This window comes from Scophthalmus maximus, chromosome 1 (genome assembly GCF_022379125.1).
Source record: "Scophthalmus maximus strain ysfricsl-2021 chromosome 1, ASM2237912v1, whole genome shotgun sequence".
In the NCBI taxonomy this organism is placed as follows: Eukaryota; Metazoa; Chordata; class Actinopteri; order Pleuronectiformes; family Scophthalmidae; genus Scophthalmus; species Scophthalmus maximus.
Window position 1 is genome coordinate 17,504,589 of NC_061515.1, and position 12,846 is coordinate 17,517,434.

At 44.7% G+C, this 12,846-nt stretch overlaps 1 protein-coding gene and 1 long non-coding RNA gene across 3 annotated transcripts in view; one reads left to right on the forward strand and one right to left on the reverse strand.

Moving 5' to 3' along the window:
- Window positions 1–7,725, forward strand: part of LOC118302226 (protein argonaute-3) — a 37,153-nt gene extending 29,428 nt beyond the window's left edge. For both annotated transcript variants that reach the window (XM_035628213.2, XM_035628221.2), the window contains exon 19: window positions 104–7,725. In XM_035628213.2, coding sequence (XP_035484106.1) covers window positions 104–212 — 109 coding nt within the window. In that variant the 3' untranslated portion in view covers window positions 213–7,725. The remainder of the gene's footprint in view (window positions 1–103) is intronic.
- A 737-nt stretch (window positions 7,726–8,462) lies between these two features.
- LOC124850542 lies at window positions 8,463–9,164 on the reverse strand. Its single transcript, XR_007031491.1, has 2 exons — window positions 8,919–9,164; window positions 8,463–8,814 (listed from the first exon to the last, which is right to left on the reverse strand). It is a non-coding gene; the product is annotated as an uncharacterized LOC124850542 (long non-coding RNA).
- Window positions 9,165–12,846: the final 3,682 nt, after the last annotated feature.

A 12,846-nucleotide genomic window follows, 5' to 3' on the forward strand; every position in this document is an offset into this window, starting at 1 on the left:
TGAACATTGTCCTCTGTGTGTGTTTTGACAGCAGTTGTACTTGCAAGTCTGCCATTATTTTCTGTCGTCAATCATAACCGGTCGCCCCCTGTCCCCTCTGCAGCGCCGAGGGCAGCCACGTGTCTGGTCAGAGCAACGGCCGGGACCCCCAGGCACTGGCCAAAGCTGTTCAGATTCACCACGACACCCTGAGGACCATGTACTTCGCCTGAGCTACCAACAACCCTCCCCAATCATTGCCCCCCTTAACACACACACACACACACACACAAAAACACACACACAGACGCAACCATGCACGCTGGCTCGCCAGACAAGGAGTCCTCATCCGTGCAAGGAGTCGTCCCCCCCCCCCCCCCCCCCCCCCACACGCCTAGTCTATCCGGACCTGACACTGTGCAGTGGAAAGCAGGGAGGAGGGAAGGGAGGAGGCACACCCACACTGGACTAAGGATGCAACTGTCGCTTTAAAAACAAACAAGAGAGAAACTCAAGCACTATTATGCAATATTGAACCAGCCAACTAGTTTTATTTTCACAATCATCAGGCACCTCTTCATTGTCTCCCCCCGCCCCCCGTTTGTCTCCTTTACTCATGGCCTAGTTGGTGTGTTTCTTGTTTGTTTGTAATTCCCCCCCTCCTCTCTATGATCTACTAATCTGCTCCTTTGCCATTTACAGTACCTCAAATCAGTTTGAGCAGCAGCACTTTTACATTCTGTCAGTTTCACTGAAGTTTGTTGTCAATTCTCCCCAGTGTTTGAAATGAGGGAGCAGAGAGGGTAGGGTCGGACTCTGGAGATGTTCGATGGCGTCTGATTTTCTTTCCGGAGAATGGACCAGAGGTCCCGCCAGCTGCCACTTTCTTTTTATCCCCTCTCCCCCATGTTTGCTCTGTTCTTTTTCTTTTCACAAGTGTGTGAAACCACCAGTTATGTGTACGGAGCACCATGTGCACACTGCCACCTGTTGGCGACGAGGTATAAATGCGCCCTTAAGGTCACAACAAGAAGTTGTCACATTTTAAATTTTGGTTTTGATTTGTCTTTAGCAGTCAGCTGTCACATTTAAACGGGGGCAGTTTATATTGGCTGATATATCAATTGCTTGATTGCAACCATATATGAATTTTATTTAAAGTATAACACTGTTATTTGATTCTCTTTGTTATTTTTTCCATATACATTATGGACATTTTTTAATCATTTAAACATGTAATCCTGTTTTGTTTTTTTCTAAACCTTTGCAGTCGTGGATTCATTTCCCCTCAGTGCTTTATCTCACATTTCCCTCTCTCTAGATTTAGATGGTGGCTAAGTAGAGATGGCTAACGAAGGGAAGAGGATTTTAGGGGGACTCGAGCAACTCAAAAGAACAGTTACTCATCTCATTTGAGAGTGAGTGTCCTCAATAGGTGAAACTGTTGATGTATTCCTCCTCTGAGAGATGATTGATGAGCACGTTTTACGAGTTTTGTCTTTTCTACTGGGCAAAAAAAAAAAATGGTGCAAAGCAGTTTCGGCGATTTTCATATTTTTACTTGAATTGAAGGATTTTATGCGCCTCTGTGGTTTGAGAATATTTTACCATCAATGGACATCATTTCAGAATTCAATCAATCAGTTTGCTAATGAGGCTGGTTTTCTTAATTCTTTGGAATCTCCCATTTTGACAGCAGCAAAGAGTCCAAAAGGCCATAAAGAGGTAGTGTTCAAGTGCCTGGTGGAAGTTTTAAAGCTTTTGATGGTCAAAAGCTGTACAACCTATGGTAGGGATCCTGTTTCAGTGGGTACAAAGAATCAAAAGAAAGTTTCACCTGATGCCTCTTATTCCTCTCAACAACCGTCTACTGACTTTTCTATACATCTCATTCAAATCATCCTAAGATCTATATATATATTTATTGTGTTTGCCTGTACAGCAGCGTTATCTGTTGTCTTCGCTTCGGAGCAGCATTCAAGCAAAGCAGGCCAAGGTTGTCTCTTTGCTAAATATCCACCAGACATGGATCCAGCTGCTACATTGTGTTTGTACCTAACGGGCCGGGTTCATGGGCACGGAGTCGGCCTCTTCTTGAATCAAACCAATTCTTTCAATAAACTCTGTTCTTTGCGCAGACCTCCAAGTCCTGGAGCAGGTTCCTTTCCTGTCCATGTAACCCGCACCCAAAGTTTGGACTGGCTTCAGAACCGAGCTGGGGAGTCGAGTGGACAAGCAGCCTTTTGCAGCAGAAGTACATATAACTGTCGATGTGAAACGTGTGTGTCTGGAGTCCGAGTCCCCGCTTGGCTCCTCCGTGCCACTGACGACCTGAGGCTCGTCCAAGGGGGGGAGGGGGGTGGGGTTGTTTTTAAAAATAATCTGCACTAAAAGAAGCATGTGTTCCAGGACTGAACACAGGCGTGGTGCTACTCATTCCGAATTAGACTCTGAAGTTGAACCTCTTTACTACACAGACTGTATATGAGCAGGCGGGCAGGGTAGAATATGGTCAACCTCACTCACTGACGGACAGGAGAAGGTCTCACCGCCGCGGTTTCGACGTTGGGGCGGGGGGGGGGGGGGGGGGGGGGGGGTTTGGCGCTCTGGATTTAGGATTCCAACTTGGCAGTCGCAGTCAGCATTGAGACTCTGTAGAACGGTACGACGACGGACGTCCTCTTTGACAGTGAGGTATAATGTAGGTTCCTGTAATCGCTGTTGCATTCGCCTTTCGTAGACTGGCCTTCTAGTGACGAAGCCAGTGAGTTTGAGCCTTCGAGATTTCACTAGTGTCCGAAAGCCTTTTTAAAAAGCCAGATCGAGAAGTATATTTGTACATTTTAAATTATGTAATGCACACCACTTATTTTTGCTAAAAGAAGAAAAAAAAAAAAGTAGTCTAAAATATTAATCTTAGTAATAAATGTATTACAGTATATAACGGTTTAAAAAAAAAAAGGTATAATAACAAAGATTTATTATTGCAATAGACTGTTGACTTGTTCCTGTGTCACTGTATAATGTGTATGTGTGAACAGTGGTGAGGTTGTTGAAGCTAGTGTGTGCTAGTGTGTGTTCGGACTGTCATACGGTCCTTGGTAGGGACGTGGACTTAATCCGCCTCTTGCTTCGATGTTTGGAACAAAAAAAGCTGCAAAATGTCGAATGCTTATTTGTCTCCCTCTTTTTTCTTATTTTTACATGTCCGTACAGTGAAGGGTTTGTTGTAGAAGAGAGAAGCTGGTTACGTTCTGTACGGCTTTGTATTAAGACTTCATATGCCTGTCGCGTTGACATAGGTTAGAATAGAAGAAGAGTCGGTCGATGTCTTGAGCCTCTGCCTGGCTCCTTATCAGAGAGGGAGAGTGAAAAGGAACGGGGGACGAGTGGTTTTGAAAGTGTTGCTGATCCATTTCAAGGACACGTGATCATAGAACAACATAGCGAGGGGCAGTAGTTCACCATTCCTTTGTGTTAAAGCCGGGTGGGATTTACAACCTCTGTTGCTTTCCTCAGACTCTCCTCTCGTTACGCGAGCCCCTTAGTGTGCTCACAAATACAAAGAGTTGCCCTCCCGGTAAATCTGTGGTGTGACAAAGCCTGTAATCGTATTGTCGTTCTCTTTCCCCTTTCGCTCCCCGAACACTTACTTCCTCTGTGCCCACAGGACTACATTCCATGGTCGTACTCTCCAATCCGATCCCCCTGGGAGGCGTAAAGAAGACGAATTAGAGCTGAAGGACAATGTAGTGGCTTCTGTGATGAATTCAAGTCAATGTGTGCGTGTTTGGAAGGAATCGAAGCTGGTCAGTGATAGCTTTGTCAGTATGTGGCAGGTTGTGTTGGAAGTTGAACAAGTCTGAAAAGGGTCGATGGTAAGAATTGGATAACCGCGTATGACTAATGGATGTCTGGTTCGCGTGTGAACTACACTCTCCAAGGGGCAGTTGAACACATGTTTACATAGCAGATGTGTTTGCCCCGCGTATGACCGAAATGCCATCAGCTCTGCTTTGCAAACGTTAGCTGGTAGAAGCTGTGAAAGTGTGAGCGCTCGACGGGATAGGAAGACTATTGATTTCTCAACAGAGAAGAGTCCTTCTACTTCTTTTAGAATGACTTGGATTGGACTGAAATGAAATAAACAGTGACAACTGTCTGGTGAAGAAAAATAACCAAATCAACTTCAAAAAGGTCACAGTCGCCTTTAATTTTTTAAAAAAGCATTTTGTTTCCAGTAATCGATCAACAGCCCTGACTTTGGTTGCTCTCTATTTTTAGTGGAAGGTAGCAATGGAGTGAGTCCACAGAAAGTGCCTTTCCTCTTGATGGTGCTGTAAATTGAAGATGAAATGTATAAAAAAAAAAAATCATCAATGAAGTAGAATCTCCTTCAAGAACACATCGCAGTGCAGGAATGGCTGCATTACACATACACACAAACACGTTTGTGTTTTTTTAGAGATGGCAATGCAAACTCGTGTTGTTGGACATTAAGCCGACATACAAAAAACGAAATTTATGCCAAGTATATGGTCGTGGTTGAGCTTTTCGCTTCGTAGTACATTTAGTGTCTTGGACCAATGGTGTCGTTGGTACAGTGGAATGTGTGTGTGTTGGGATGTGTGGGGGGGGGGGGGGGACGCAGGCCAGCCTACATATGACAAACATAGCACAGCACTTTAGAGACTGCCACTCTCACTTTAGACACATAGCCAAGAGTTTTCAATCTCAAGTCCCTCCAGTCCCCTTCTTCTTCCTCCCGCTCAGGAGGAGGAGAGGATCCAGACCTCAGTGTGAAGGAGGAGTCGAATGGATGTGTTTGTGTGTGTGTTCGGTGTGTGTGTGTGTGTGCGTTTCCAAACGAAGCAGTCGGGTCATTTAAAGTGTGCCTCATGCTCCTGTGACTTTTAGTTGTTGGCTCGGTTTAGTAAGCCTGCTCTGGTGTGGTGCTCTTCCTGTAAAAAACGGGGCTGGGTGTCTACATGTAATATTGGTACCCCCCGAGAATTTGGACATCAAAATTTTGATGCATCTCAAAGTTCACAAAAAACAAACACAAAATGCCTAAACAATAATGGATTTTTGCTGAGGAATCAAGGTTTTTTCTTTCTGACGGGCATTTTTATTTTGACCAAGCAAAGCAACACAAGCAGGATCCACATGTGTTTGGAAAAGGTAGAGAGAAAAAAAGAATGAATGATGGAAAATAATTTTTAATCTGTTGCACAGGTGAAGTGTTCTCTCAACAGAACCAGTGTCAGTATTGAAACTCTGGTCACGATGCCCAGCCCTGGTGACAGCCCATGGCATTCTGTCACCTCAGTGCGGTGCCCTGCCATGTGTCCTGTCCCTGACAGAGGGAGTGCATGCCCAGTCGTGTCCCCCGCGTTGAGCCGGTAGCGAGTCGACTGAAACCCGAGGGCAGTCTGTCGTTCTGTGGGGACCCGTTCAGTCCAGGGGGGCGAAATCTTTCTATTACAAGAGATCTTAAAAAAACAAACATAAAAAACAATGCACCTCACTTACCTTGGTATGCTGCATATGTTATACTACATGAAAGAAATACTGCAAATTGCTTTTACTATGACATATAATGCTTGAGTAATGCCTGATTGCGATATTCTTATACGGTAACTATTTTAGAGTCAAAATAAGTATAACTAAAAAAAAAAATCTCTGTTTTGTCTTAACACTTATTCGATTTTGAAAAAAATTGTTCTTGAGCCGACTTTTATTTTATTGTCCTATTTAAATGTTGTTCTTCGAATATATATATATATATATATATATTTGAAATATATATATGCGGAATATTTTATGGTGTATTTATTGAGAGTGTGCGTTCGAGCGGCTGGAGTCTCCGCATCATATTGCAACATGGTGGGGGTGGAGCCAGGGATGGGGTGGGGGGGTGGGGGCGAGGCCTGTAGCCCCTCCCCCTCCACGCTGACGCCTTACACGCTCCTGGACACGCAAGCACAACAATATGGAGGGGGGGGGGCGCAAGGCGGAGGAAAAGCAGGAGGCGGATCTGACTTGTGCGTGTGGAGTTCTGGTTGAGTCGCTCCCTCCTCTTTTTTTTCTGAAATATTCCTTACGCTCCTTTACACTCTTCTTCTGACACCTGAGGCCAAATGCCAGCTCCCACATGTTGCAGCTCATCTCTGATGAAGGGAACCATTTCAGAACCACACTGACTTGAGTGTTGAAACGCTGACTTCTTTATTTTCTTGTTTTTTTCTTTTTTCATCCCAAGCTGCTAGCTGGTACGTTGGCCGTGTAAATTGCCCAACCCAGTAAAGGGGGCAGGTGGGGGCAGCGTAAAAATGAATCTGTGGGTGGGGAGGAGGACGAGGAGAAAGGAAATATTTGAGAATGGCAGACTTTATATGGATTAAGTTTTTAGTGCAGGCGTTGCTTCTTTCCTCTCAAATGGTCTGTCTGTTTTTGTGCCAGAACAGGTCTCATTCCAGATGAAATGACATGCCTCAGCCTTAAGTGCATTCTTACTTAATCGTCGTGTTTCTGTGTGACTTCTCTACGATGCCCGTGTTGGGCGGCCTACCAAGAAAACAAGCCCAAGCGCTTGTTCTGCCCTGAACTGCCCCTTGACCGGCGTTCCCTCCTCACTTCTCATGTCTCGCGTGAACCACTAAAACGTTGCTACAGAACCCAGTGAACTCTTTGACGTGTACACTTCTGAAGGTTTCCCCCTGTCCCGTTTAGTAACGATGTTGGAACAGAAGCGGGTCTGAGGTCAAACATATTTGGAAACGATTCTTGGCCTTTGTTCCAACCTGGACGAGCAGTGCTTACTTGCACATGATGTGAAAAACGTACGCTAATATGCCTTTTATACACTTTTCATGTGCTATTGTAAACTTATTGGGTATTCCATTGTCATGAGTTGCAAATCCAAAGAACAGTATTTTCAGATACAGTTTGACCCGGGCCTGACGGGAACATGCCCCCCCCCCCAGAGTGCTGGATTACAGAGACCCGTGCCTGTATAATGAACCATGAATGAATTGTGTTGTGATGAATTGCTGTTCTTTTCTTTTTATTTTCTTTTCTTTTTCTTTTATTTTCTGTTGGATGTCCCTCACCCCATCGGAGGATCAGAGGCATGGAGATTTTGAGGGTTGTCAGTCCCGCTCCAAAAGCAAAATAGGCCCTTTGCCCATGAAGCCAAATCAAAGTTTGGCAAATAAATGTTTACTGTAATGTTTACTCCCATGGCTCGCAGATGTTTCACCTTGTTTTCATCCCATTTGCATTCCAATAACGCCTACGAACCAAATATTGCAGAAGAGATTAGGCTCCTGATGCTGCTTTTTTTTTTTCCTTCTCCACTTTGTATACACATAATGGTTTTGAAGACTGATACTTGACAGTGGCCAAGAATTTTATGTGCACACTGATTGTCATCATATTTCTTTCTTTTATCAATGTAGCATCACTCCTGTGTCAGTCTTATTTCAAGCTAAAGATCTTAGGCTCCGATACCTCTGAGTGGGGCACCAGCACACGGATGTGTACGTCGGACGGTGAACCGTCGCCACCAGATGATCCATGTCTCGGTCCATGTTCGCCGCACGTCTGTCTCATGATTCCTTTCAGTTTTCAATGTCTTTCTGTTTCGTAACTTTCTCTCTTACAGGATGTTGGCCTTTTAGTGTTGCTTTGCTTCAGTTTGAAGTGTATCTTTGACTAATACTTGCAATAAAATGCTTTGCTTTACCTTGGCTGTCTTGGTGAGATAACACTCTGAAGAGCTGTGGTTGCGACCGCGTCAGCAAGCCACATCTCGATGAAGAGATCGGGACGTTATTGGTTGTACAGTAGATCCATTTCCCCTAACAGTGGCGTTAAAGATGTAGTGATTATTTTTTTTTAAACCAACTTTTTATTCATTTTACTGGGTCGCTTGAGGTTCACTTAAGTCTGCAACGAGAACAAACCCAAACCTGATTAAAGTTAAACGCAGCATTAAAATGAGTATGAAATCATAGTAATTTGAATGGGATGTTACCTCGATTGTCAGCCATCTTTAGAATTCCAGGAGAAAACGTGAGGATGCGCAAGCGGCAAACCAATGAACGACCTCATTCTTGTGTAGTTGGTACCTTGTGGTGAGTCTCAGACATGCCTCACTCTGAAACGTACCGAGTAGCAGCAGAAACGTGGGCTTGTCACAATTACAGCTACAAAATAAAGACATTGATTAATTGTATCTGTAATAAATTTAATCTGTGACTAATTGACATCCAGCTGAATTCATTTAGAGATACTGGTACATTTTCATCTGGATCCATACCAATTTTTTTTATATATAAGATACTAACCACAACTAACAGTAAATTATAGAAATATGATAAATTGGGTCCGTACATGTGGCGCTGGCACTACCAAGCTTTATTATTTTAATAATCATTTATAGACTTTATATAATTTGAGCATTCCAATTACCATACAACTTTTTTTTTTTTAAATTTTTTAATTGAACTTCAAGCTGAAAACATTTTGTGGCCCACTAGAGAGCACTCAAGGCCCATGTGGATCTTTGACCGATCAGCTCCAAAACAATACTGCCATTCCAATGTTTGGCAGAGCAGCCCTACCTGATATCTTTTATCTCTTACACAATGACCAAGTACTTTGATCGAAATAAAAAAAACAACATAGATTTCTTCTCGGAATTCGTCGATCAAACCTCAAGCAACAGAGCAGAATTATTGTGACAAGACCTGTTTATACACAGTCTATGGACAACACCAACGGCCCAGGAAATGAATTGGGTACCTGTTGCCAGATTGTTTCACACGGTTCCTAAATGAGGAAGGAGATGCAGAATTTCAATCCAAGAATCAGGATGTTAATGCTTCTTCCTTTATTGCATTTAATCCTGCAAAGAGCCCAAAACAAGTACGCACGCACACACGCAGGGGCAGAATGGCCATCTTGACGTTCTGGAGAAGTCCAGAATGGCCAACGGCCCGGGCTGGTATTTGGAAGGGAAATTTAATTCTTGCATGTTTTGTTTAGTTGTGCAAGTGCAACGGTGGTCCACCAGTAGAGTGCTGTGCTGCGCAGTTTGTAAACCTCACTCGCCAAAAGAAGAGTCCTTGCATTTAGCGTCATCGCTGGCGCGTCTGTCTCATGTACCGTAGGTGGAGAGATCAAAGCCACCCCAAGTCATTTTCCCTTCCGTTTTTCCCACCCCCACAATGAATGAATGAAGGAAGACTAATGATAATTGCAATTATTCTGATCGTGTCAAAAATGTATTGACTAAATACATGTAGTAACTACATAGGCATGTCGGTCTGCTATATTGTAAATCAATACATTTATTGACTTCTAATACAAAAAAGAAAATCGCAGTTCTGTCACTCTGAATAACGGATTTCGAACTGCGCGCCAAGAACTTCCGGGAACTATCTGGAGTGACGTGACGTGCAAGCACTTTGGACTTCCGTTGTCGCGACTCTCATTGGACGGCGCTGGTGTGAACGAAGCACGTCTTTCAGAAAAGAGGAAGTGCAGGACCACAGCCAGGCAGACATCCAGTGATGGCAAAAAGAAAATGTTAGTCAGCAACTATGTATACCGCCAACCAAACTGACGCTCTCCTCTCGACTTCTCCGATCCCACTCATGAGACTAAGTGTTCAGAGGAGATGTGAGGTAGAAGGAATGGGGGTCTGGACGAACAGTAGTCGGGTTGAGAGCGTCTGTCTCACTTCCTGTCTCAATTCAAGCATGCAAGCGGCCACAGTCACAGTTTTTTTTCCTCACTCATTTCCCCTGATTGCACCTCTTTGACTGTGACGCTTGATGTTTGACACGTCTTGATATTTATGTAGTTTGAAAAGCTCTGGGAGTTCTGCAAACTTCTATCTATGTTCTGTCAATGTTGGCAAAATTCATAATAATCAAACTCTTTGCATGGACACTACAATTGTGTTGTCCCACTATGCAACACTCAAGAGAAACATAGGAGGAGCAACCAATGAGGTAAAAAGGGGCAGGAGTCTGAGTTCTGTTCTGACACAAAGAAAAAATACACAAATAATATAAAAACATTTTTTATTATATACAAAATGCCAAGTTGGTGAACTGTCAAAGTTGGTACAAAGCACATTTTATGATATATTTAAGACGTGTAATTAAGGCATAGGGCGTCATTCATGGACCCGTAGCTATTGTCTTTCGGCTTAGTGAGGTCTCCATTAAAGAAAAAGTTTTTCTTAAATGGTTCATGAGCTTTATCTTATCACTCGTACTCTTGTATCACCACTGGTTAATTAACTGGTAAAGAATTTAAGCAACGTTGAATTAAACCTGTTTATTTTCGGTGAAACTGTTTGTTTCTTCTGAATTCTGCGAGGGACGTGTCAAGCTACAGCGTGGTGTAATGAGAGATCGGTGACAAACAGCGAGCCAGCGAGCAATCAGCGCCGAGCAGGAGCGCATCTCATCAGCGGACACGTGGAGAGATGGATGCCCTGTGCTCCGCGGGGTGTGGGACTGAACTGATTATGTTCACATCCTCACTGTCAGATGAAGCTCAGTCCCCCTGCGCTCAGCTATATCCAGCTGACAAAATTGATGATGATAATTCCTGTACATCATTTAAATCAAGGGGGAGCCACTCTTTAGTCTTACAGAAAGTAGGTGTTCACACATTGTGTACTGTGTTTGTGTCCTTTGCGGGTTTGAGAAGCCAGCGACCCCTGTCGGTAATAACTGGTAACTGACTGTCTGATGAGAAGTGAGGTGCGACGCTGCGCATAGCTATAGCTTTGTAACGAGTGGTCTGTGCGTGAATGAGAGTGAGTATATATTGTTTTGTACATTGTTGCAACAGCTATAGATGCCTTTGTGTTTGTCATTGTCATTGTGTTAGCGAATGTGTGTGAAACTTGCGAGCCCAAGTGCTCTTCGTGTGACGACGCTGCCAATTACTCCGCTATTTGCATATTAGATTATGCCCGTGGCTCGCTCTGTTCGACACGGTAGATCAGGGTTACGGCAAAACGAGCTCAAAACGTGTTCATTTGTCGGCACGCTAATGTTTTTAAGTGGATTATGAGCGAGTCGGAATACGATGTGAAGTCTTACTACTGTATAGTTCATTTGTTTCGCTAACTCCGGGACCGGAAGTAGTATGCTGCCGATTTCACAATAAAAGCACAGGTCCAGTTTATCAGCGGGAAGGACAGGAAGTGTGATGTCAAAGTAAACCCGTAACTTTCCACAGTGTCAAATGTGTTGGGGTGGGATTGTAGGGAATGTAACTGTGGTAATTGGATTCATCTTCTGTTCATTCTTATACGTTTTGGATGTGATTTCTTATTTGTATCTCTCCTGCTATTGTTTATATTGAGTGATAATATGCATCTTACTGCTTAGGGGTTGATGTTATTCTTTATTCATATTACTGTTATTCTTTCTTTGTGTAGAAAAAAACCACAAACAATACCACTACCAAGAACACAGCTACACCCAGGACTGTAAATTGTGGATTCACTGTCACAGTCGAAGATACATTAAACAACCTTTGAAGAAAACCCTCAACTCTTTGCATATTTGGCCTTAAGTGGTGTTCTGGCTGACACACCGGAGTGAACCTAGGGATAAGACAGATCAGTGCCCAGTTTTGGCATACTTTCATTCTCTCCCCTACACAGACGTTCCTCAGTGGGGCCCTAAATGCAGCTGCTCCAGTTTCTCCCAAACACACGGATCACTCATCAGGATACGGCGGCACTGTGACAAAACCCACCGTTCGAGGCTGAATCAGTCCAGCATCACATCGGAACTGAACACGCAGAGCTGGGTAATTGTCAAGCGCGTAGCATTTTCTGGCTAATCAGTGAAGTCAAAGCAGGTTTAACGACATGGAAACTGTCACAGTCAGCCACCGTCATGCCCAGTAGGTTCCCACGTCACCTCCCCTCTGTCCCGCACGAGCAATCAGCTACACCCACCTCATCACCTCACCTGGCCCCGCAGCTGCAGCTCATCACCTATCAGGTTTGTGTTTAACCTCCTCTCACTCAGTTACTCACCGCCAGATTGTTCTTTGTACTCCATGTCAGACTTTCCAGCATTCACCCACGGATGGATTTCCCGGTTTCGACTCTGGTTCTGCCCCCGACTTCCCCGTATCGTCTCAGTCCTGGTTACGACCCTGCCTTTGTCCCTTGTTTCCCCGTTTCGCCTGAATCCTGGTAAAGACCTCTGCCTGCTGTCCCCGAAGGAAGTTGAGCATGGCAACGCGTCCTCCTCAGAGTCGGGCTTTTACTCCCGCCAGCGGATCTTCTTCACCGGCAGGAGCGCGGGTCGAGGAGGCGGAGTCGATGCAGCTCGGCCGATCCAGCCTCACCCCGCAGGAACGGGAGCATCGCATGCAGTCCAAGTTGTGCATGTACTGTGGTCGGCCTGGACATTTCGTGTCCCGTTGTCCGGTAAAAGCCAGGGCTCATCAGTAAGTAGGAAGGTGCTGGTGAGCCATACCTCCATTAAAACCTTCCAGGAGAAGAGACCTCTGTTTCATATCAAGCTGTTCCTCCCGGAGGCCTCTCACACAATGTCAACCTTCATTGACTCTTGGGCTGACGCCAGCATCATGGACGAGGGGCTCGTACAGCAATTGGGGATCGATCGGGTTCCGCTTCCTCGACCAGTGGCAGTACACGCGCTGGATGGTCACCTGCTGGGGACAGTTACTCACCAGACTGCTCCTATCCATATGCTCCTGTCCGACAACCACCACGAAACGGTGCAGTTTCATATTTTGTCGTCTCCACGCATCCCGGTGATTTTGGGGTATCCATGGTTACGCCAACACAACCCG